This window comes from Tamandua tetradactyla, chromosome 20 (assembly GCF_023851605.1).
Source record: "Tamandua tetradactyla isolate mTamTet1 chromosome 20, mTamTet1.pri, whole genome shotgun sequence".
In the NCBI taxonomy this organism is placed as follows: Eukaryota; Metazoa; Chordata; class Mammalia; order Pilosa; family Myrmecophagidae; genus Tamandua; species Tamandua tetradactyla.
In genome coordinates this window covers 11946053-11973040 of record NC_135346.1, presented here as the reverse complement: position 1 = coordinate 11973040, position 26988 = coordinate 11946053, and the positions used below count along the sequence as shown (strand labels likewise).

Below are 26988 nucleotides of genomic sequence, written 5' to 3'. Positions count from 1 at the left end.
TAAAACATGTTTTCAACACTGAAAACAAATTTAACATGAAAATTCAACAGAACTAAAGAATAATTATGTTTCAAAAAGGATTCAAAAATGTTATATATTCTTTTAAGAACTTGGGAATAAATACATTATTTACATTATTTGCAAAAGGTATATAAGCATATTAATATTTAAAACAATGCCTATGTTTCAAGAAAAAGACTAAATTTGAAAAACAAGGAAGTCTCATTATTGTTTGCCAGTAAAGAATAAATCACCCATAAACCGACTATTGCCAACAGCCATCCAGGGACTAGCATGAACTACTCAATGGCCTGGTAAAATTAGGGCTTCTGAGTGCTTTCTTCCTATGTATCAACTAGAAGAGAGTTCAATGGTCATCTTGCAAATAGCATTTTTCAAATGCTCTATAAAACCTTACTAAAATATTGTCAAACAAATGAAGAATTCCTACTACAGCCACCTTCCAAGACACGGAGCCTCAGCAGAACCTTGTATGTTAGAGTCTATATCCACATGCTAAAATACAACCCCGTACCTCCATTTCTTCAGACTCTGTCTTATTTTCTGCTGCCATCTGTTGCTGTTGTTCTTCAACATGCGGTTCCTCCTGGTCCACCTGCATCTTCTAGGAGGGAAAAAAAGATCACATCAATTCTTGAAACTAGGAAATCCTAGTGAAAGTCTTTATCACACATTGACAAAGTCACATAATACAGAATTCCTGCTGAATTTATCAGTAATCAGCAGAGCTCCACTCAAATCCTAGCTACGCCACCACCTGCATTTCCTAGAGCAGGGGAGTATACCTCTCTCTGCATCTAAGTTAACACATCTGTTTACTGAGGATAACATGAGCCCAACCCTCATAAAACAGTGACTGTGCAATTCCTTTGTAAACTATGAAGTATGTATCAGTACCTAATGTGGCATCATTGAACATAATCTATTCTAAAGAAAGCATGAGCTTCCTCATGAGTCTTAATTTTTCCCAGTTCTTAAATCAGCCTTTTCATCCCCAAAAGTAAACCCACTGCCCGCATAAGGGGAGGTGATTACCTTGAGAATTCTTGTTAAAAAAAACAAAACTTGACAAAAGAAAGTAAAAAAAGAAAGAAGTTTGTGGAGACTCTGAAGCTATTATTCCCAAAGCCTGCAGCACACTAGAATGACCTAGGAGGCTTTAAAACTACTGACATCTGGTCACCACCCTCAGGTCAAATCAAACAAAACCTCTGGGAGTACAGATACGGGATGAAGTAGGGGGGTGCTGTGTTTCCTGTTTTTTCTTTTTTGGTAACACTCTCTCCACATGATTCTGATGCACCTTAAGGGACTAGACCCAATGCGTACAAATCTATTCTACCAGTACAAATAACCAACTAACTCAAATTCAAAGCATTCTTCAATAACCAGAAAGAATCAATCAATAATAACTGAAGGTGAAAAGCTGGGGAGTCTGGTGAGAGGAGTCAACTGTGTTCCATTTCTATATAAATCCTGTGTATATTTTTCTGTCAGATCCATGCAATTCCCACTTCCATTGGTTCTGTCCGTGTCACCCAGTCTACTTGCTAAAATTTCTAGACAAGTATTCTCTGGACTACATAAATGGTATAAAATATCTAAATTACCTCTTCCTCTTTTGCATTCTGATCTGTTTCCATTGGTTCCTCATTTTCCTCAGACTTGTGCACTTCCACCAGGCATGCACTGGACACACTGAAAATACCATGTACATTTACTCGAACCTTTACTTTCACTTTTGAACTGGAGCCATCAGATTGGGGGGTGACTTTCTGAACTGAAAACTGAGCTAAAAACATGAGACAAAAAGAGAATACATAGCCTAAGAAGATGAATTCAAACACAAATACATGCCCACAATGGCGGATTATGTCCTTTTCTCAATGACAGGTCAGTAACTAACAAGACACTTCAAAGAAGTAAAGTAGATACCCTTAACATCTATTTAAATTTACAGACTTCTCCTTTCATATCTAGTCAAACTCTTATTATTCTGCCCCAATTAGGGACTCAAATACCTCTTAACTTCTTCTCTCCCTCCAGCCCATTTCTATTCCAACTCATCTTTATTTTCTGACTGCCAGAAAATTCCTGAAACATAGAATTTGTCACATTCTCATCCAATGACTGAAATTGAAAATAGCCCCAATGAATCTACACTGCTTCTGTGATTTATTGAGAGACTGCCATTTCTAGATCCAGTTACTATATCAGAGTTTAACTCATATTTTTTTAATTACAAAGTTCTGCAAAATGTAAATTATTAGCATTATTCCTATTTTACAAACAATGGAAATAGAGTAAGCTGACTTTCCCCATCTTTTAAGTGTCATTCAAGATCTTCCTAATACTTTTTTACCAATGTGTTCTAGGTATGTCATTATCATATGGCTCTAGCTTCCTTCTCTTCACAACTGGTATTATTTCTAGATTATAAGAGCTTCTCACAGTCTATAAAGGATCCAGTCAACAGAGCAATGAAACCTACATATATTGCTTCTGTATCAGACTTTCCTAGTAATTCTCTGTATACATCTTGTAACTGAATGCCAGACTCAGAACTGAACTGAACTTCTCACAGTACCACTTCTGCCCTCGGGAGATGCAAAATGTGCATTAATGAAAAGACCATCCCATCTAGCTGGTTCTGCACCTAGTAAACAAGAGGTTTTCTTTTCTGATCTCAAGTGCCTAGATTTAAAAATAGTACATTCATATAGAATGGAATGATCAAAAGTTAAGAATGTTTGCATTTGTTTGGTGTTTTTTGGTATTTAAAAAAAATTTTTTTAATTAATTTGAAAAAAAAAAAGAGACTGAAGAAAAATAATAAAAATAAAAATAAAAATAGTGTATCCGCTCTCTTATTCTGGTTCTCCAAGTACTTATAAGCCTTTTTGTTTCTTAAGACCCAACTCTAAACTTACCCATAGCAGGATCTGGATAGGGCAAATCCTGAGGAGAGCCGTAACAGGCCTCAAGAGTGAAAGGCTCCTTTCTATAAAATGTGAGGACTTTAGAGAAAGGAGCAGCATGATTTTTCGGAAAGACTTCACAGTCACTGAACACAGGAAAAAAGACAAAACACAAAAATTCAGGATATTCCCAACACTTTACCCATGTATAAGCCTAGGTTTGTAATCATCATATATCTCTAGTTTCTCCCTCTCCTCAATTGGTATCATTTTCAGATTATGAGAGTCTCTGAGAATTTAATAATTTAAAGTCAGTAAAAAAGGAACACATGAATCAGCATATCAAAAATTTCAGGAGAATCAAATATTCCAAACTAAATAAGGATGCAAATTTATTTATTCTGATGACTAAAATAAGTGACCACTTTACTTCATGTGCTATAACAAAATGTTACAGATTTGTACAAGTTAATAGGGAGGATCATGTATTACTCAGACCTAGTACTGAGTTATTAATCTAAAGTATAAAAATGATCAAAACAAATATATTACCTGGACCCTTCTTCAGCTGGAGAATTCCATCTCAGAGATATTGGATATGGTACTACATCAGTGATGGAAAATTCTCTGACTTTGAAAGCAGGCGACAAGATTGCACACTAGAAAAATAGTTTCTTTCTTTTAATTCCACTTGACAAGTACAGATATGATGAGCTGACAGTATCACACTTATAATGACTTCAAAAGATCATTATCAACTTTTCTTTAAATATTTACATGAATAATTTAATGTATAGGAATAAGCAATTTTATAAATTCTATCATTTGTCCAACTGCTTATATAGCCTAGTTCTTCCTTATTTTCCATTAAACTCCTTATTTTTTAGATATACAACACTATTTCATAAAGAGATAATAGACCATCTGTCAAATTCTATTACTATTTCAGGTTTAGAGTTATCTATGCTTCTAGTAAGTCAAGTTATCCTCACTACATGCTGTAGAGTACAATTCCTTTTATGAACATCACCTCTGCCTGATTATCCATTTTTCAAAAAGGCTTCAGAATCTTACCTGAAATCACTGTGAGCTAATCTCAGGTTATAAGTTGGATACACAGCCACTGCCATCTTGTCACAATGGTCTATAAATGGCAACTTGTGAAAAACTGAAACTCACCTGCAATGCACAGCCTCGAGTGACAGCTTCATCAGCATTTAATGTTGTACTAAGTTCTTTACCAAAAAATTTGGTGATCTTCTCTTTTACTGCAGGGATTCGTGTAGCACCACCAACTATCTCTACTGCATAAATATCTTCCTTCTTTAACTCTATTATAAAACAATTACACATTCAGATTAAAGAAGTATTTTACAGTGAAATAAAAGAGCAATAACACCTTAACCAATTTTTTAAAAGTCACAGATACATAACAAAATTCCTCTACTCCCACCCCAACAACCCACTACATATGTGTGCTTGCACACACATGGAATCTAGAAACATGGGTGTACTTTGATTCTCAAAAAAGACGGAAGAGTGGCACAACAATATCGGTGCCGTGAAGTTTATAGGTCCCGCAATCCCTAAAACAGTTTCACACAAAGAATTGTTAAAACATGAACAATTAGACCAAGCATACATATGTACATAGACTAAGCCATAAGGAAAATAAGAAAGCCTCAAAATACTGGATAACGCCTAACCTTGCATGAAAAAGACAGATCCAGAAGAATATATAACCAAACAAGCATAGTCCAGATTATAACAAAGGTATAGTCCCTTTCTATCAAAAGGAGAGGTGTGCACCACAGCTCTACTTATGCTCATTTTAACCAACACTCACTGATAATTCCTTGAGAAGGGATACATAAAGGAACGGCTGACCCAGTGAAGAAAGAACATGCCATGTGCCATAATCATTTTGATTTGAAAGCTCAGCCTGCATCAAGCTGACAGAACATCTCAACACTCTCAAACAGCATCCAACACAACAGAGAACTCTGTTGAAATCGTGTAGAACAAGGTTTTAGGAAAACTCGAATACATTACTACCTCAAACTGCCACCTTTTAGTCTGGGATAAAATTAAACATCCTCTTAAAGTATGTGGTTATCTTCTCCCATTGCTGTATCTCTCATTCAGCAAACTAAAAATTCACTGACAGAATTAGGAAACTATGACATAAGCACTGCAAAAGAATTTTTACCACCATAAAATAATTGAGAAGCTTATATCCATATGCTGAGTCTGAATTAGGTTTCTTGAAAAGGCATAATTTAGGTTTCCCTGAACACTGTATGTAAGGATGGGGGGGTTGGAATGGAAGAAAAGAGAGAGGGTGGTGCAGGTGAAGACAAAGATAAAAAGAAGCTTAACAGAACTATGAAGTAGTTCAAGCAATGGAATTTAGGTAACTATTTGGGAAAAATAAAAAGTAATAAACAAAACTTCCCAAAGAATCTGAGGGACAACAATTCAATCACAAAATACTTACTGGCTTGTTCCAAAACACTACGAAGTGGTGGCTCCACTCTAGCTAAAAGATCATCACACATCTCCAGAAATTTACCTCTATTTAAAAAAAAAAAGAAATAGGTTATATTCAAAAAGGCTATGCAATAGACTACACTCACAAAAAAGTTAGACAACAATCAACACTGGCAAGTATGTGGAGAAATTGCAACCTTCATGCATTGCTGGTAAGAATGTAAAATTACACGGCTACTTTGGAAAAGAATTTAGCAGTTTCTCAAAACATTAAATGTAAGAGTTACCATGTGACCCAGCAAAGCAATTCTACACCTAGGCATATAGCGAAGAGAAAAGAAAACATATATCCACATAATAACTCGTACACAAATATTTACAGCAACATTATCCATAATGGCCAAAAAGTAGAAACAACCCAAATATCTATCAACTGTACTTAGCATAAAGGAATGAACACAATATGAAATGTTCAGAATCAATCAATCCATAGAGACAAAAAGCAGATGACCGCTGTCTAAGGCTGGAGAGAGAGGGAAGAGATAGAAAGTAATAGCTAAAATGAGTAGAATTTCTTTTTGAGATGAAAATGTTCTAAAATTGGACCATGGTGTAGAACTCTGTACTGTGATAAAAAAAACCCCTAAGTTATCCTTTCTAAAGGATGAGTTACATCTCAAAACAAAAAATGGGACAGGTACAGAATATTACCTTCCAGTGGAATGGCAAAAAATTAGACTATAAATACCAAACACTGGTGAGACATGAAGCAAACAGAATTCTTACAAGTTGGTAGGAGTCCAAAATGACAGTTTTATTCCTAAGAGCCAAAAACTGGAAAGACTCAATTGCAGAAAACATTAAACCTGCAATGGCAGGCATAAGAAGGAACAAATAATATATGCAACTACTGGATGAATTTCAAAAACATTATGCTGAGTAAAAGAAATCTAACATAAAGATTACATCTTTATTTACAAGCTCTAAAAGAGGTTAATTTAATCTACGGCCCCCCAAAAAGAAAAATCACAACAGCGACTGGGGAATGAACGGAGGCAAGAGAAAACTTTGACATGATGGCCTGTTTCATATTAGAGGTACTAGCTAAACAGTTGCATGTGTTTGTCAAAACTCAGCAAATAAACAACACTTGTGTATGTCATTATACAAAAATGAATCAAAAAGAAAATCTGTAAAATAGTTAACTCTGGTTAATCATATGTACACATTTTTTGGAGAAGTGTATAGATAATCTGCAATTTACTTTGAGATGCACCCAAAAATAAAAACGATGGGTAGATAGAATAGATAGATGAACAGATATGATAAAACAAGAATAGCACTGTTATCAGTAGAAAACAGGTGGCAGGGTAAATGGTTCAATGTAAAATTCTTTCAACATTTCTTCACGATTAAATATATCTCATAACAGAAAAAGTACAAGCTAGGGTCTATAGTCAACGGTAACACTGTAATATACTTCCCACTGAATGTAAGAAAGGCATTATGCCAAAACTAAATGGGGGGGGACTGGGAAAGGGGTATGGATTCTGCGTGGAAGGAAAGAAAATGTCTTCAGATAGAGTATGGTGGCAAAGACATGTCTACATAATTAGGCTGGATTGTATGATGTATGAATAAAACTGTTTAAAAAAGAACGAGAAAAACCAGTGCTAGAGAAAAGCAGAGGAAGAGGTGCACCTATTCATGGACGGTAGGGAAGTAAGAGGTGCAGCCCCTTCAAGGGCAGTGTGGTGGTTCCACAGGAGGCTGGGGGTGGGGTTGCCAAATTATCCTGCAACCCCACTGCTCAGTATGTATCTGGAGGAGGGTGTGGGGACCGGAATGGACATTAGCACACTGGTGTTTCTGGCACAGTGTTATGATTTACAATGAATGGAGGTGGCCTACCAGTACAATGACTAAGGAATGAAAAAGGGAACTGTGGTGTATACATACAATGGACTACTGAGCAGAAGCGAGAAAGAATGATGTTGTGAAGCAGGCAACTACATGAATGGACCTTAGGGGGCTGTATGTTAAATAAAATGTCAGGAACAAAAAGACAAATATTATCATGCCTCAATCATATGGACAAACCATAATATAAAAAGTCAATGAACTGAAGTCGAGAGCATGGGTTATTAGGTTGGGACTTACTGTAAGGTGTCCTAGATTGTAAGCTCTTACAACAGTCACATGTATTTAGTAGATGTGACTATTAATTCTCAATTCTGAGATACAGAGCTCTTCGTATATAACATGCTCTTTCCCAGAAACTTTCCAAGCTCCTAAGCTCTGTGACCCGAGTTCAGAGTCAGAGCTATGAAGGTGAGCAGTAACCCAGACAGGAACTGTTGTTCATTGAGTTGACATACAAATGAAGCTGATCTGGATAGGACTAAGGTATATCAGAAAACTGTGTAAACGATGATATCGTCCATATTTTAAAACTTCCACTTCTATGTGAAACTAAAGGGAGAGATGTTTATTTGGTGCAAAATTTATATTTTGGGGGTGCATGGGTGGTTCAGTGGCAGAATGCTTGCTTACCGTTCATGCGGGAGACCCGGGGTAGATTCCCAGATCGTGCACCCAAAAAAATAAAAAATTTTTATTTTGGTTAGTACATTTCCTAATTTAACTTGTATGGTCAGTTTAGTTGAATACCTTAAGTACAAGGAATCTTGAATAGGGCATGAGATTTTGTTGCTTTGTCCAGGTTAGTGTAATGTCCCAATAAACCCCAGAGTAAGCTGGACAGTGAGTAAAGAAGCATTTGCAGAGTCCCCTTGGGGGAATGAGGAGAAAAGGGGAAATATTCAACATCCCCATTTGGAGAATTTCTGATATACCCACAAGCAGTAAGGAAAACCAAATAAATAGGCCAAGCCCTTGATCTTGGGGTTAACCCCTTTGAAACTTATTCTTGCCAAGGACAGGCTAAACTTAACTTAAAATTAGGCCTAAGAGTCACCCTCAGAGAACTTCTTTTGTTGCTCACAACTGGGCTCTCTCTCTAAGCCGACACAGCAAGCAAACTCACTGCCCTTCCCCACCTGTAGATGGGACATGACTCCCAGGGGTGTCAATCTCCCTGGCAACATGGGACAGAGCTCCTGGGATGAGAAGGGATCTGGCATGAAGGGACTGAGAAAACCTTCTTGACCAAAAGGGGGAAGAGAAATGAGACAAAATAAAGGTTCAGGGGCTGAGAGATTTCAAACAGAATTGGGATGTTATCCTGGATGTTATTCTTATGCATTATATAGATATTCTCTTTTTAGTTTACGTGCACTGGAGTGGCTAGACGGAAGTACCTGAAACTGCAGAGCTGTGTTTCAGTAGCTCTGTTTCTTGCAGAAGATTGTATAACTATATAGATTTCACAATGTGACTGTGTGATTGTGAAAACCTTGTGCCTGATGCTACTTTTATCTAGGGTATGAACAGTGAGTAAAATATACGGATAAAAAATAAATAACGGGGAAACAAAGGTTAATATAAATTGGGTAGATGGAAATACTAGTGGTCAATGAGTAGGGGGAGTAAGAAGTATGGTATGTATGAGTTTTTCTTTCCCATTTCTTTTTCTGGAGTGATGCAGACGTTCAAAAAAAATGATCATGGTGATGAATACACAAGTATGTGACGAAATTGTGAGCCACTGATTGTACACCATGGGGTATGGAAATGTTTATATGTTAAGTTTTATTAATAAAAAAATTTTTTAAATCCCATAATAAAAAAATGAAAAGAAAGGTGTAGAGAAGAATCCGGGAATATGGGGGCAGCAGCAATATAGTTTTCAGTTTATTTTTAAACAGCTTTATTGAGATACCATTTGTATACCACAGAATTCTATTTAAAGGCTACAAGTCAATGGTTTTTAGTATATTCACAGAGTTGTGCAACCATCACCACAATCCATCTAAAAGCATTTTAATCACTTCATAAACAAACTCCACACCCCATAATCATCATCCTCCAATCTCTACCTAGCCCTAGGCAACCAATAATCTACACTTGGCTCTATAAATTTGCCTATTCAGAACATTTCATACAAAGAAAATCATACAATTTATGGTGCTTTATGACTGGCTTCTTTCACCTAGCATGAAGTTCCTAAGTTCATCCATGTTGTAGCATGAATCTGAACTTCATTTCTTTTTACCACAGAATAATACTCCAGATTATATTGATGGGGATTTGGATTTTTTTGTACTTTTTGGCTATTACAACTATTATTACTATTAACATACATGTACAAGTTTTTGTGTGGACATATATCCTCATTTCTCTTGATATATGAGAGCAGAACTGTGTGGCAGCTCCATGTTTAATTTTTTTGAGGAACTGCCAAACTCTTCTCCAAAATGGTTTCACCATTTTATATTCCCACCACCAGTATATTAAGGTTCCAATTTCTCCACATCCTCATCAATACTTACTAATTGTTTTTTTTATTTTATTATAGTCATCACAGTGGGTGAGAAGTGGTATCTCATTGTGTCCTGATTTGCATTTCCCTGATGGCTGATGTTAGCCATCTTTTCATATGCTTATTCATCACTTGTACATTTTCTTTGGAGAAATGTCTATTCAGACCATTGCCTGTATTTTACTTGGGCTAACGTTATTTACTGAGTTGTGATAGTTCTCTGAACAATCTAGATACATGTAAGTGCATATCGTTGAATCTCTTCATATCCTTGCAAATAAATGCACAGAGCAACTAGGAAAGCAAAATCAAAAACTGTTAACACCTACAACATAACTGGGCAAAACGGTAACCCCACAAACCCCATTCATTTTAAATGGACAGAGACAGAACACTGGCTGCTATAATCACTTCACAGTTACCAGCATCTGTGGAAAGAGTAGCAAAGGAAAACAACAAGACATGTAACAGACCTGACAATGCCAGAATAACCAAAGTTCAATGAGCCAATTTGAAAACAACTGAAATGAGGAGTTTGCAACTCCAAACACAATCAAATATAAAAGGTATTAGTAATATATAAAAGGACCACAGAAAAATGGGCTGAATCTCAATAAAAAGAACATCAAGTTCCCTCCAAGGAAAAAACACATTACGGAAAAACTCCTAATAAAAAATATATATATTTCTATATATATCCAAACCGAGAAGGACATGAAGAATAAAAGAAGAGATGGGCGGGGGGGAGGGGGGGAAGAGGAGCCAGATCTCAGTAGATTAAGAAGCCAAAATTTTCAATATTTCATAAAAAATGTGCTCTTTATAAATATTTTCTAGTATCTAAACTATATAAAAGAGCAGTACAATAAGAAAACTCTTAAATCATACCCCCCTACTAAACATTCAGTTTATTTCATCTAAAAATAAGTAAAAGTTTTTAAGGAAATGTACAGAGTAATTTGGTAGCTGCCTAGGACTTAAGGGAAGTGGGGGACTAAGAAAATGGAGAGTTACTATTAAAGACATAGAATTTCTTTATGGGTAATCAAACATTCTGAAAGTAGTTAGTAGTGATGGTTGCACAACCTTGCTACTTTACTAAAAACAAATGAACTGCTTTCAAATGGTGAATTTTATGGTATATGAACTATACCTCAATTAAAAATGATACAGGAAATGAAAAAGCAACAAATGAGAATTACAAAAATACAGAAAAGAATATGAACTAAAAGAACAAGCATCGAATGAAATTTATCCAGAAAGTACACAAGAGTAAATAAACCTGATAAAGTCTTAAAAAATGCAAAGAAAATGGCAAATCAAAAGTCAAGAAAAGAAATAAATACTACACATGTAATTCAAGAAAACAACAGAAACTTAAAAGGCTAGGAAATTACATTTTGAAAAAGAACACTGCATACCTGGAGAAAAATGATCCAAAACAACTAATACCAAAACAAATTCTAGTCACTGGATTTCAAAGAGAAAAAATTAATCCTCTGGGCATCTATGCAAAAAGAATTAATAAGTAACACAAATTTACACTGTCAGACTTCCACAGCAATTATCTATGCTCCCCCCTCAACCCAAAACAAAAAAAAAAGGCATTACTCCTTTAAGATATTCAAGGAAAGAAAACACAAACTCGGGATGTTTTATCCAGTTAACCAGCTAAAGTGACTTTCAAGTATAAACATAATACCCTCACATCTAAACAATCAATGATTTTTGACAAGGGTACCAAGTCCCTTTCATTCAGGAAAAAAAAAAAAGTCTCTTCAACAAATGATGCTAGGAGCCAGGGGAACTGGATAACAACATGCAGCACAATGAAAGTGGACCCCTACCTAATACCATATAATGAAAAATGTAAAAGGGATCAAAGACCCAAATATAAGATGTGAAACTATAAACCACTACAAGAAAACACAGGGAAACATCTTCAGGATCTTATGTTAGAAAGTAGAATCTTAGACTTTACATGAAAGAAAAAACAGATAAATGGGACTTCATCAAAATTAAAAATCTGTGTGCAAAGGACATTATCAAAATAGTACAAAATGGGAGAAAATATTTGGAAACCATGAATCTCATAAGGGTTGAACATTCAGAATATATAAAGAACCCCTACAACCCAACACCCAAAAGAAAATCCAATTAAAAAAAAAGGCCAAGGCACATTTTACACATTATACACATTTAATCTACATAAAATAATATGCAAGTTACAGGAAGTACTGAAAGCACATACTTTATAATGCTGATTACTTCTGGTTATTGAAACTAGGAATAATTTTAATCTTCTGGTACTTCTCTGTACTTTCTACCAGTAAATGCGTTTTTTAATTGAAAAAAAAAAACTGTACTCACTGCCAATGAAAAAAGAAAAAAAAGTGGGCCCACGACTTCAATAAACATTTCTCCAAAGAAGATATACAAATAACTAACACAATGAAAAGATGCTCAAAATCATCACCCATTAGGAAAATGTGAACTAAAATCACAGTGAGAGAGGGCAGGCCATGGTGGTTTAGCAGGCAGAGTTCTTGCCTGCCCTGTGAGACCTCTTTACAGTGCCTGCCCATGCAAAAAAAAAAAAAAAAAAAAAAACCCACAGTGAGATACCACCTCACATTCACCCACTATAACAAAACCAAAGAAACAGGTCGAATACTGGTCAGAATTGGAAGAAAATGGACACTGTTGGGAGGGGAAGTGCTATTGAATGGTACAACCACTTTGGAAAATATTATGACAGTTTCTCAGAAAAGTATAGAATTACCTAGCAATCTCACTTATAGGTATGTACCCCAAATAATTGAAAGTAGAGACTAAAAGAGATCTGTGCAGATGTTCAAAGCTACGTAATACACAATAGTCAAAACATGGAAGTAACCCAAATGTCCATCAATCATTGAATGGATAAACAAAATGTGTATATGTGTGTGTGTGTGTGTGTGTGTACACACACACATACAAGAGACCACTGTTCAGAGTAAAAACGAATGAGTACTTGCTATAACATGGATCAACCTCGAAGATATCAGTGTTGAGTAAAATAAGTCAGACATAAAAGGACAAATATTGTATGATGTTGTTTATATGAAATAATCAGAAAATGCAAATCCGCAGACAAAGAAAGTAGTTTACATGGTACCAGGGCAACTGTGTATCACGTAACTATCACATATTAACTGTGATGGTTAAGCCCAGGTGTCAAATTGGCCAGGTGATGGCACCCAGTTGTTCTGTCACTATGCACTTAAATCATCAGCATGTGAATTTAATCTACAGCTGATTGCAACTGCACTTCACTAAGGAGAGTGTGAGTGCATTCTGCAACAAGTGAGCTCAGAGCTCTTTCTCTCTCTCTGCAGAAATTTGGAGATAAAGAAGGGAATCACCAGAGAAGGCCGTTCAAAACCAGAAGCCAGGAGAGAAGGCCAGAAGACATCACCGTGTGCCTTCCCATGTGACAGAGAAACCCAGATGAAAGCTAGTTGCCTTTTCTCAGAAGAACTGTAAATTTGTAAGTAAATAAATCCTCTAAAAGCCAACCCATTTCTAGTGTACTGCCTTCAGACAGCTTTAGCAAACTAAGACTTGACTGAGAGTTAATGCTTAATGGGTAGAGAGCTTCATTTTGGGCAATGGAAAAGTTTTGGTAATGGGTGGTGGTGATTCATAACTCTATGAATGTAATTCATTAACATCACTGAATTACATTCTTGAAAATGGGATATCTTACGCTGTATATATGGTATATTTGTATATATGGTACCACAATTTAAGAAAACAAAAAACGTAAGAGACAAATTCATCAACATGAAGAACCTAAGAAACATTTCTCCCCATGTGCTGTTCCTTAGAAATCTACAGAATATTTTTCCAACAAACAAAAGGATGAAGAGACACTGAGATAAAGACTGGTTTGTTATTCCAACTATACCCACTAGGATGTGATAATAAAAGAAACTGAAAATTAAATCTTGGCAAGGAGGTAGAGAATTGGGACCCTCCTACATTGCTGATGGGCTTGTGAACTGGTGAAGCAGCTGTGAAAAATAGTTGACGGTTCCTTAAAAAGTTAAATACCAAATTATCATTTCACCCAGAAATTCCCCTCCTAAGCATATGCCCAACAGAAGTGAAAACTGGCACTCATGGTTTACACAAGTGTTCACTGAAGCACTATTCACAATAGCCAAAAGGTAGAAACAATCCAGATGTATATCAATGGAACAATGGATAGATAAATTAAGGCACATACATAAAATGGAATATTATTCAGCTGTCAAAGGGAATGCAGTACATGTTACAACACAGATGAACCTTAAAAACATGATAAGTGAAACAAGTTAGACATAAAGGTAAGACTGTATGATTTCATTCATGTTAAATATCAAGCAGAGGTAAATCCATATAGACAGAACACTAATGGTTACCAGGAAGCTGAGAGGAGGGGGAAATAGGCAATGATTGCTTAATGGATATGGAGTTTTATTTGGGGGGGGGGGGCGAATAAAAATGTTCTGAAACTAGATAAAAGAGATGGTGTTTGTACAACACTGTGGATAAACAAAATGTTCTGAACTGCTCACTTTAAAATGGTTAACTCAAGGGTTTATGAATTACACCTCAAAAAGGGAAAATAAATTTAATTTGAACAGATGCTCAAATGTCAGAAATTAAAAATCTGGTTTCATCAGTTAAAAAAAAGACTGGTAATGAATGTTAAAGACAAAATCAAAAATATAAAAAAGCAGAGAATGGCTATATACTGACAGGATATACAGTATGAATGTCTAAAAAATGCAGAGGAATTACAATATATCCATACATCTAATCAAGGTGTTACAAAGTACATGAGACAAACATAGGCAAAACTGAAGAGAGTAACAATGTCTCTACAATAACAGTAAGAGACTATAAAACCCTCAATAGATAAAACATCTCAACAGAGAATCAGAAACCAAAAAAGAACCTAAATAAGATGATAAATGAACCACACCTAATAGATCATAACCCCAAAACAGCAAGATATACATTCTTCTCAAGTGCTCATGGAACATTCGCCATGAGAGACCACATGCTGGGACACAAAAAAAGATAATAAACCTAAGAAACTGAAATTATACAAAGCACTACCTCTGATCATGATAGAATGATCTAGAAAGCAATAAAAAACGGAAACTAGGGCGGGCCACGGTGGCTCAGCAGGCAAGGATGTTTGCCTGCCATGTCAGAGGACCCAGGTTCGATTCCTGGTGCCTGCCCATGTAAAAAAAAAAAAAAAAAGGAAACTGGAAAGTATACAAATACATGGAAGTTAAACAACACGCTCTTAAATAATCAGTGAGCAATGAAGAAACTGCAAGAGAATTCAGTAAAGATCTTGAGACTAATGAAAATGAGAAAACAACATATCAAAACTTATGGGTCACAGCAAAGGCAGTGCTGAGGGAAATTTGTAGCCCTAAACTCCTACATTAAAAAGAAAGAGCTAATATCAACGACCTAACTGAACTGGAAATACTTGAAAAGGAACAGCAAACTAATCCCAAAGCGAGCAGAAGGAAAAAAAGTATTACAGCAGAAATGATTTAGTCTGGAGTGGTAATTGTTATTTCTGGATTTTGAGAGGCTGTTTTATATATGTACAACTGATATTTAGAGATAAGAATGAAGCCAATCAGGTTGGGATTAAGGTAATTCAGAACACAGGGGTAAGGAAGACCGTATTTTAGAACCTCATTTACATTTTGAGACCAAAGGAAGAAAGTCTTATTATGCCCAGAACCTAAATTTTCTGCAGCACATAACCTAACTCAATCTGTCTAAACAGATCATTTAAACAATCCAAACACCGGGAGCCCAGAGTAAGAATAAGAGCCTTTAATCCTGTATAGCTTAATGTAATGCCTGGATATATTCCAGAGTATATTAAGCAGATAAACAAAAAGTATTGGCAAAGTCCCTTGAGGGATGGGAGAAAAATTATGAAACTATTAAACCTTTCCACCAGGGTAATCCAGGTACTGTGCTAAACATTAGGGATGCCCAAATCATTAGGTCAAACCCCTGATTTTTAGGCTTGCTCTTGTGAAGCTTATGTACGTAGCGGAGAAGCTTAGCCTACCTATAGCTGTGACTAAGAGTTACTTTCAGAGCACTTCTTTTGTTGCTCAGATGTGGCCTGTCTCTCCCTAAGCCCAACTGCAAGTGAAAACATTGCCTCCCCACTACATGGGACATAACATCCAGGGATGAAAGTATCCCTGGCGGCATAGGAGATGACTCCCAGGGATGAATCTGGCCTCTGTGGGATCAACAAGGCCATCCTGACCAAAAGCGGGAAAAGAAGTGTAACAAATAAGGTGGTATCAGTGGCTAAGAGACTTCAAATAGTCAAGAGGCTAAACTGGAGGTCACTCTTACACATGCTTCAGTTAGACACTGCTACCTATCATAATCTGCCAAACCACAACCAAACCATTCCTGCCAATCCTAAAGAATACTTAGGGCATTATATAAGATTCTACAAAAGTTCCAAGCACTAGGGTAACTCCAAAACCTACAACCTCCAGATGGGTCACTGGACCAGATGAGTCCTGAAATGAAGAGACGCCAGCCTTTCCAGAACATCAACTAGTTTCATCCCCCTATCTCATATGAAATTGACAGCCCTTCCAACATGAAAAAGTTAGAATAGGCATACCCCAAATACCCCTAAAGAGTGAGAGGAAGATCAAAGATGAGGGTGAGTTATACAGAAAAGGTTGGGTTTAACAAATGAGTATGACTAATAAATCATTATACTGACATTTCTTTTAGCCTCCAGTACCTTAGAGCAACTAGAAATAAAAACCTAAAATTGTGGAATTGGAACCCATACCAAACTCTGAAATCTCTTCTACAACTAATTGTGGTGCTGTGCTTTGAAATTTATTGTTTTGTATATATGTTATGTTTCACAAAAAAGAAAAACAAAAGTTGATTGTGATGATAAAAAAAATATTTATTCCTTCTAGCCTCCTATGTTCTGGAGCAGCCAGAAGGAAACATCTGAGATGACGGTATGGTAGCCCATGACAAACTCAAGGATCTGTCCTCTAACTACTTGCTGAAGAGTGCTTTGCAAACTACTGCTATTTTTTTTTCTGCTTTGTATATATGTTATTATACAATAAAATTTTAAAAAGAAAGAAATCAAAGACCTGAATAAATAGAAAGACATTCCAAGTTCACGGATTAGAGGCTAAATTGTAATTAAGATACCAATTCTACCCAAATTGATCTACAAATTCAATGTAATAACAATCAAAATTTCAACAGACTATTCTGCAGAAATGGAAAAGCTAATTATCAATTATATTTGGAAGAATACAACTCTTAGAAGAAAACGTAGGGAAGCATCTTCAAGATCTAGTTGTAAGTGATGGTTTCTTAGATCTTGCATCCAAAGCACAAAAAACAAAGAAAAAAAATAGATAAATGGGGCCTCATCAAAACTGAATACTTCTGTGCTTCACTTTCAAAAGTTGAAAAGGAAGCCAACCAAATGGTGAAAAAAATATCTGGAAACCACATATTTAATAAGGATTTGATATCTAGAATATACAAAGATTCCTACCAACTCAGCGATAAAAATAAAAATATATACTACCCAATTTTAAAATAGGCAAAAGACACGGATAGACATTTTCCCAAAGAGGATATAAATGGCTAAAAAGCACATGAAAAGATGCCAATTTTCATTAGTTATTGGGAAAATGCAAATCAACATCTAGATACATCATTTCACACTCACTAGAATGGCCACTATCAAACAAACAGGAAACTACACATGTTGAAGAGGATGTAGAAAAATAGGACCACTTATTCACTATTCGTGGGAATGTAAAATGGTATAGCCGGTTTGGTGGTTCCTCAGGAAGCCAAGCAGAGAAATGCCATATGTTCAGGCAATCCCATTAATAGGTATATACCCAGAAAAGGCGAAAACACGGATGTACACAGACATGTGCATACCAATGTTGATAGTGGCATTATTCACAATTACAAAAAAATAGAAATAACCCAAGTGTCTATCAACAGATGAATGAATAAATAAAACGTAGCATGTACATACAAAGGAAATTATTCAGTAGGAAGAGTGAAGTCCTGAAGTACAGTTCAACATGGAGGAAACTGGAGGACATGTTGAGTGAAATAAGTCAGACACAGAAGGAAAAATATTGTATGAAATCACTACAACAAACCAATTACAATGTGTAAATCCACAGAGACAAAATCTAGACTATAGGTTACCTGGAGATAGAATGAGGTTAGAGAATGGGGAGCAGATGCTTAATGGGTGCAGTATTTTCAACTAGGTTGAAGTTTAATGTTAGGAAATGGATAGAAGTTAGCACATTATGGTGAGTGTAATAAACAGCACTGAATTACGTGTGTGACTGGTTGAAAGGGGAAATTCAGAATCATCTACATCAATAGAAGGAAAGCCAAGGGTTAAAACATGGGATTGTACAATACAGTAAACTCAGTGGTGAATGATGATTGTGATTAACTTCACTATTACTAGAAGTTAATAGAGTGGTACATGGAAAAATGCACCTATTGAAAACTATGGACTATAGATAACGGTAATAACAATACTCTTTCATGAACAGTAACAAATATACCACACCAATGCTAGGGGTCAATAATGAGGAGTGGGGGGAACAAGGGGTATGAGATGTTCTGGTGGGTTTCTTTCTTTTTTGCAGTAACAAAAATGTTCTGAAACTGATTGTGGGGATGAATGCACAACTGTGATGATACTGTGTATATTTTGAATTGATTGTATGGTGTGAATACATCTCAATAAAACAACATTTATATATATAAATAAAGTTACCTATTCATAGTTCCAGATACATCAACATCATTCATAAAACATTCGATGTTCAAAGGGAGGTCTGAAGCATTTGCACTCATCAATTTCTTGAGTTTCTCACACTCTTGAGACAGCCTTAATAATGCACGGATTTTGGACTTTATGTCTAGTTTGTATTTCTTCCCAAATTCTTCACAGAAATGATTTACTAACACCTCATCAAATTTTCTGCCTCCCAGTGTTGTGTCAAATGCAGTGGCCATAACCTTAGAAAAAAATATAATTAATACAGCAATTAACCAATCAATTAGAAAATTATCATAATAAGTTATTTAACAGGTAAGTTGTATTTTTTTAAAAAGTGGAAGGCATTACAATTGAAAGGTGGCAATGTGAACGTCTTTTAATTCTTGTTATCACCACACAAATAGACTATATAATCCTCAATTTATAGATGTAACTAGAGATCTAAACAGATCAAATAATTTGCAGATTACAAAGATAATAAGTGGCAGAGGTGGAATTCAAAACCAAATTCCTAAATTACAAAATTAATGCCATCCTCTGACTCCCAACAGCAATTTCACATCCAAGGTCAAATGCATAACTATAATTTAAATGTATATGCCGATTTCTACATAATCAGTGGCAAAGAGAACTCAAGTATACACTAACATGTCACACACACGGTTCTAGTCTTATCACTATCACAAAACTCTGAATTAATACCAAAGTTGAAATTCTAGATGCAGTTTACTACCAGTATATTCTGGAGCAGCTAGAAGGAAAAATGTGAGATGATTGTACGGTAGCCCATGGTAAACTCTGGAATCTGTCCTGAAACTACTGGTTGAAGAGTGGTTTGAAAACTATTGCTTTTTTCTTTCCTTGCTTTTGTATATATGTTATATTATGCAATAAAAAAGTTATAAAGTTTAAAAACTTAAACCAGTGAAAATCATGACTCTCTTGTTTTCCAACCATCTAAAGGTTTGCTTTCTCTTTGTTTAAAAAAAAGGGGGGTGCTAAAAACAATATAAACTAATAAACCAGAGCCAATATATAATATAGTAAAACAAAGCCATTTTTCAAAGAAACAGGATCACACAAATAAAGTCTCAAATGCCCTCAAAAATCTACCAAATACTTATTTTGCAATAGTCATTCCCAACTAATCTTCCCAACCAGGTCGGGGTGTAGTTTAGACCTTGGCACTAAGGACTATGATGCACATCTCAAATAATTAAGGCAAATGCTCACAAAATCCCTTGTACTTATGCAAATTGTAGATTAAACCATCTAGAGCTAGACAGAGAACTGATGCGATATCCTATTTTGGAACTAGCATAAAACAACAAACTCAACTTCGAATACGATCACCCCCTCTGGCTTTTGTTTCTTGACTCTTCTTTATTTTTATACTTACAAACATCTTTGTATATAAAACCACTTTCTCCAGAAGTTTAAGTTTCCCAGAATAACACTACTCTTCTGGTTTATTTTGGCTATCCAAATTCTAGACCCTCAAGCCCTTTTCCCAGAACACTCAAACCCTCAAGAGCAAGAGAACTCCTTTCCCAAACCCCTCAATCTTCAGTGTAAAATACAGCAAGAGAGCACACGATGAAGAATCCTCCTACCAAGACTGCAAGGTAATTATTTTCCCCCTATGATCAGAAAAATGAGGCTAAGGGAGCTAAAGACCTCTTTTCCTTCAAGGTCTACGTCTTTGTTTCACACTATGCCACCTCTTGTTAAGTTATTGTGGGCTCAAACTTCCAACCTGCACCTACAATACCTGGTATCTAGTTCAGATGGCTCTTAACAAATTTCCAAAAGAAAAATACTTCCTTAACCAAGTATTTAAATTTTCTCTCAGCAATTACTACTTATCACACTTATATAATAGTCTTTTTAGAAGATATACTTACTTTCAGTTTTCCTCTATTAAATGCACATACAGAAACTTGATAAGCAGAATGCCCCATATCTACAAAAACTACATTTCTTGGTTTCTCTTCTAAGGAAGGAAGATCTTGTTTATAGATTCCATATGCGAGAGCAACTATACAAGAAAAAAAGTTTAAATTCAATATAGTATTTAAGTAAAAACTTAAAGTAGGAAAAAACAGATTTTTAGATACAGTGAATGGGATCACATCGTGAACAGTAAGGTAAAATAAAATTCTTTATTGCCTCCACATAATCTACTTGGAAAAAGCGTGCAATTTCAAGGAATTGAACGCTGACATTCACTTATGTTTTCTTACAGATTTCGTGGACTTTGGCAAGTTTTCCCAAACCATTCCCATACTTTCAGAATAGATTTTCCCAAATTTTTCTGCCTGTGTGCCATATCAACATTCCCACACATCCTGTCCCCGAGATGATGCTTTATTCCTCATTCCTGACTCACCAGAGCCCACAAATCAGAGAAAGGCCAATCTTTAAAATACTTCGGTACACATAATAAGTGTGTTCTTTTCTAAATAAGCCTATGAATAAATACCAAAGTGCTATGAGGTTATGAAAAAATACTGGTCAGGGTAATTCTTTGTATGCGACAGTCTCCAAAAACACTGACATATAGGTGGTATATACCAAGCGGGGGGGGGGGGACACAAGTAACCTAAGATTTCACAATGTCCAATATTAAGCAAGTCAGAAAATGGACTTAAATTGACCTTCCTACCTGCAGTAGTTTCATTCATTAATCGCAGACAATTGAGACCAGCAATCTGTGTTGCATCCATCACTGAACGTCTTTCTGCATCAGTATAGAAACAAGGAACCTAAAAAATATTTTGAAAGTTATAGAGATTCCTCATTTAACATGCACCTATCAAAAAAAAACCAAAAAAAAGCCACAGGAAAATCCAAAAGCACTTTCAAATACCTACAGCAATTTATTCTATATATGACGGCATAAATATTTCAAACAAGTAGGGAAAAGTTAGAATTTTCTTTAAGTAGTGTTGGGACAAATGGATAACCAGACAGAAAAAAAAAATTAAGGTACATCCCTACATCATACCTTACACCAAAATATATTTCAAATCAAATATTTAAATGTAACAAATCATCAAAGTACCAGAATTAAAGCAAATCTTCAGCATGAGAACAGGGGAGGTCTTTCTAAATATAACACAAGAGCCAAAAGCCAAAAAGCCAAAAGCCCCCCAAAAAAATAATAACATTAATACATTTAACTGCATAAAAAAGTTCTAAAGACCAAATAGAAAAAAATTTTTTGCAATTCCAATCATGAAAGGATAGAGCTAATCTCAAATATATGAAGAAATATCAATCAAACTGACAAACTCAAAATGAGCACAAGAATATCAACTAGTTTCATCCCCCTACCCCATGCTGACACCCCTTTTCAACATAAAGAAGTTCATTTAGAATGTTCTTGCCCAATATCCCTAAAGACTGGGAGAAGGATCAAAGGAGAAAGAGGAGTTCTAAGAGAAAAGACAGGATTTAACAAATGAGTACAAATGGTTAATCACTATACTGATATTTCAATCTCCAGTGTCTTGGAGCAGCTACAAGGAATTATGAACTTAAATTGTGGAACGATAACCCATATATCATACTGAAATTTATTCTATGACTATTTGTCAAAATGTACTTTGGTATTTATTGGGTTTTGTATTTATGTTACATTTCACAATAAAAAATGTTAAAAACTGAAATGAAATGAGCAAAGGGGGTAAAACATTTCACAGAAAACCAAATAGAAATGGCTCTTAAATAAAAAGATACTCAACCTAAATTTTAGAAATGAACTTTGATACCATTTTCCAACTTTAAGACTAGATAATACACAAACAAGTGGAGCTGGTGAGGATGTAGAGAAATAAGTGCTCATGCACATTTCTTGTGGAAGTGTACAAATTGGTACAAATTCTTTAAAGGGCAAGTAAGCAATAACTATTAGAATTACAAGCACACATATACTTTATTTCCCCAACACTTGTAGAAATTTATCTTCTAAACCCTAATTTATCACACACAAGTAAAATGACATCTAAGGTTATTCATCACACCATTCTTTATAATTATGGGGGAAAAAAAACATGGAATCAATCAAAATGCCCAATAAAAGGCTGATTAAATAGAGTAGGTACATGCATAATTGAAATACTGATAAGAACAATAAAAGGAATAAAAACATTTTCATGTACTGCTACAGAAAAAGTAAAAGATAAAACATCTAAAATCTGTTAAAAGAAAAAAGAAAATGAAAAGGGGGTATATATATTTGCTTAGGTACATAAAAACCTCTGGTAGGGCTAGGTAGACAGACAGACAGAAAGGTTAAAAAACCTCTGGAAGGATCCACAACAAAGTGGCAAAACCGGGAGGCAGGGTGAGATGGCAGCATAGCGAAGTGTGAAATTTAGCTCATCCTTCAGAGCAGCTAGTAAATAGCCAGGAACAGGATGGAACAACTGGTGGGGGGAAATCAGTGAATGGACACACATTGTACACCAGCTGTAACAGGTAGACTGGTAGAACAGATAACATGCCATATAAAACTGTAAGTCTCCCAAGCCATGGAGGCCAGCACCCTGCTCCATAGGCACAGATGGCTGCTTTCCCCAGGGAAAAGGAAACAGACTTTACTAGTAAGGAAGTTAGCTCAATCAAGCTCCACTTGCAGAATTAATAAACAAATGAGGACTGCTGAAAACAAGCCCTGAGCACAGATAAACCTGGAATAATCACTAAAGGAACATGGAGACTTTTAGAGATGAGCAACATATAATACTGTAAACGGGCTGGACCACAAGAAAAGGGGGTACACAGAGCCACATACTAACTCCAGCTCTTGACTGGTAACCCCTCTCAAGTTTCATCGCTGCCCAAACAAGGGCGGAATTAAGGCATGTCTGAGAGACAAAGTAAATAGTCAGATGAATGGGAACATTCTCTAAAGCGTGTATCTTCTCCAAGAAAAAGGGGGCAAGGCCCAGCTCAAGAGGGAGCCGTTCTTCAGGGAATTCAGGCCCCAGGGGCTGCAGACAGAAGTAACCTAAGCCTGCCCTCTACCTCAGCCAGTCTCAGCCACACCACTGGCAGGGAGAGGCTGCTAAAATCAAAGGCACTGCATCACTTTATGCTGGTGGGAAGCTGCAGTCAGACAAGCGCCACAAGCTGGGCAGGATAGGAAAAGCACAGAGTCCAGAGGCATCAAAGGAAAGACTCACAATCTGCTGGGTCACACCCTCAAGGAACTTGATATTGGCTATTCTCTCCCCCTGAGAAGTGGACCAATCTGGTCTGGGAAAATCTGACTGCAGTCAATCATATCTGAGGAGAATCTCCTGAAAAAAAGGTTCCACGTAGGCAGGGCAAGAAAAACAAGGCTGAAAAATTCTGATCAATTAAACTCTATGCTAGTGGTCTAGAATAAGTAGAACTGCATGCCAAAGAACAGATAAAAGAACAAGCCAACAAACAAGAAAACCCTAGGTAAAAAAGTGAAAACAATCTCCAGAATCAACTAATTAAGGAACTCAAATGCCTAGACACCAGCAGAAAATAATGAGTTATACTAGGAAAATCAAAGATATGGCCCAATCAAAGGAACAAACCAACATTTCAATGAAATACAAGAGTTGAATTAAGGATGTTCGACCAGATGTGCTGCAAAATCACCTCAAAAATCAAATCAATGAGCTGAGGGAAGATATGATAAAAGAGATGACAGAAATAAAGACAACACTGGGCAAGCATGAAGATCTCAAAAGTTTGAAAAAGCAAATAGCAGAACTTGCAAGAATGAAAGGCATTAACAGAAGAGATGAAAAGAACAATGAGACCTACAACAGCATATCTGAAGAGGAAGAAGAAAAGATTACTGACCTAGAGGACAGGACATGTGAAATCTTACAAACAAAAGAAAAGATTGGAAAAATATAAGCAGAGTCTCAGGGAACTGAATGACAACATGAAGCACAATATACAATTATAGGTATCCCAGAAGGAGACAAGGAGGGAAAAGAAGCAAAAAAGACTAATGGAGGAAAAAATCACTGAAAATTTCCCATCTCTTATGAAAGACATAAAATTACAGATCCAAGAAGTACAGTGTTCACTAAAAAGAATACTTCCAAACAGACTGACTCCAAGACACTTACTTAGATTGTCAAATGTCAAAGACAAAGAGATGGGATTAACCCCTACGAAACTTTCCCTGCAAAGGAGAAGCTAAGCCTACTTATAATTATGCCCAAGAGTCACCCCTAGAAAACCTCCTTTGTTGATCTGCGGCCTCTCTCTAAACCAGTTCAGCAGGTCAACTCAATGCCCTCCCTGCTTCGAGGCACATAATTCCCAAGGGTGTAAATCTCCCTGGCAGCATGGGACAGAACTCCCAGGACGAGCCAGGACCCAGCATCATTGGACTGAGAAAGTCTTCTTGATCAAAAGGGGGAAGACAGAAATGAGACAAAATAAAGTTTCAGTGGCTGAGAGATTTCAGAGTCAAGATGCTATCCTGGAGGTTATTCTTATGTATTATATAGATATCCTTTTTTAGTTTATGATGTACTGGAATGACTAGAGGGAAGTACCTAAAACTGCTGAACTGTGTTCCAATAGCCTTGATTCTTGAATATGATTGTATAACTATATAGCCTTTACAATGTGACCATGTGATTGTGAAAACCTTGTATCTGAAACTCCTTGTTATCCAGGGTATGAACAAATGAGTAAAAAAATAAATAAGTGGGAGATAAGGGGTAAAAAAATTGGGGGTAGATTGAAACATTAGCAGTCAATGACAAGGAGGTGTAAGGAGTGGTGTTCGAGGTTTTTTGTTTTTTTTTTCCTTTTTCTGGAGTGATGCAAATGTTCTTATAAAAAAATCATGGTGATGAATACACAACTATGTGATGATATTGTGAGCCATTGACTGCATACCACGTATGGACTGTGTATGTGTGATTTCTCTATAAAAATATTAAAAAAAAAAAAACAGGACTCATCTATATGATCTCTTTAGACCAAAGGACAAAAACAGATTGAAAGTGAAAGATAGGAGGTAACAACTGCAGACAGAAAGATTAGAGAAAGGTTGTTGTCATGCAAACAACAACCAGAAAAGAACAGGGTAGCTATACTGGTATCTGACAAATGAGACTTCAAATGTAAAACAATTAAAGAGACAAAAAGGACACTGTATGTATTAATAAAAGGAACAATTCAACAAGACATAACAATCATAAATATTTATGCACCAAACCAAAGTGCCCCAAAATAAATGAGGCAAACAGAGACAACACTGAAGGGAGAAGTAATAGTTGCAGACTTCAGTATTCTCATCAATGGATAGAACATTCAGACAGGGATCAATAACAAAACAGACATTTCAAATAATACAATACATGAACTAAACTTAACATTTACAGAACATTACACCCCACAACAGCAGGATATACATCCTGGCATCAGGGGATTGAGAAAGGCTGCTTGACCAAAAGGACGAAGAGAGAAATAAAACAAAATAAAGTTTCAGTAGCTTCCAGTTTTCAGAGTTGAGAGGTTATTCTGGAGGTTATGCATTATAGAGATATCCTTTTTAGTCTGTCACGTATTGGAGAGACTAAAGGGAAGTATCTGCAACTCTTGAAAATCACTGCGTAACTATATGGTTTCTACAATGTGACCATGTGATTGTGAAAACCTAGTGGCTGAAGCTCCCTTTATCCAGGGTATGGACCGAAGCATAAAAAAATAAGGACAAAAATTGAAATAGAGAAAAATAAGGGAGAAAAAATGGGGTAGATTGCAGGTAAGGGACCCAAGGGTGTTTTCTTTTTTCTTATATATTTTTTTCCTGTAGTGATGTGAATGTTCTAAATATGATCATGGTGATGAATACACAACTATGTGATGATACTGTGAGCCACTGATTGTATACTTTGGATGGACTGTATGGTGCATGAAGATATCTCAATTAAAAAAAAAAAAGGCCACCTAATAGTCCTTGCTTTGTCACTGAGTGCACCAAGAATAAAAGAGACCAGAGCTACGATAGCAGGTAACAACTGCAGACAGCAACTACAGTATAAGAAAATTGGCAAAGCGAATATGGCCACCCATTCCTCAGCAGTCCCTAAGAACTCAACTATACTCCACATGCAAAGCTACAAAGTAGCCAGGCTTCCACCTAAACAGGCATATGTAAAAAAGACAAGATGACGTCTATTGCTGTCTCGTCTTTAATG

At 36.1% G+C, this 26988-nt stretch overlaps 1 protein-coding gene across 1 annotated transcript in view; it reads right to left on the bottom strand.

The window, feature by feature from the left end:
- HSPA4 (heat shock protein family A (Hsp70) member 4) overlaps window positions 1-26988 on the bottom strand; it is a 56436-nt gene that overhangs the window by 7391 nt on the left and 22057 nt on the right. Inside the window, exons 5-13 of the mRNA XM_077138432.1 lie at window positions 21441-21540; window positions 20680-20813; window positions 18770-19014; window positions 5437-5513; window positions 4119-4270; window positions 3492-3598; window positions 2952-3085; window positions 1632-1813; window positions 536-625 (exon numbers count right to left, since the gene is read on the bottom strand). Coding sequence (XP_076994547.1) covers window positions 536-625; window positions 1632-1813; window positions 2952-3085; window positions 3492-3598; window positions 4119-4270; window positions 5437-5513; window positions 18770-19014; window positions 20680-20813; window positions 21441-21540 — 1221 coding nt within the window. The remainder of the gene's footprint in view (window positions 1-535; window positions 626-1631; window positions 1814-2951; window positions 3086-3491; window positions 3599-4118; window positions 4271-5436; window positions 5514-18769; window positions 19015-20679; window positions 20814-21440; window positions 21541-26988) is intronic.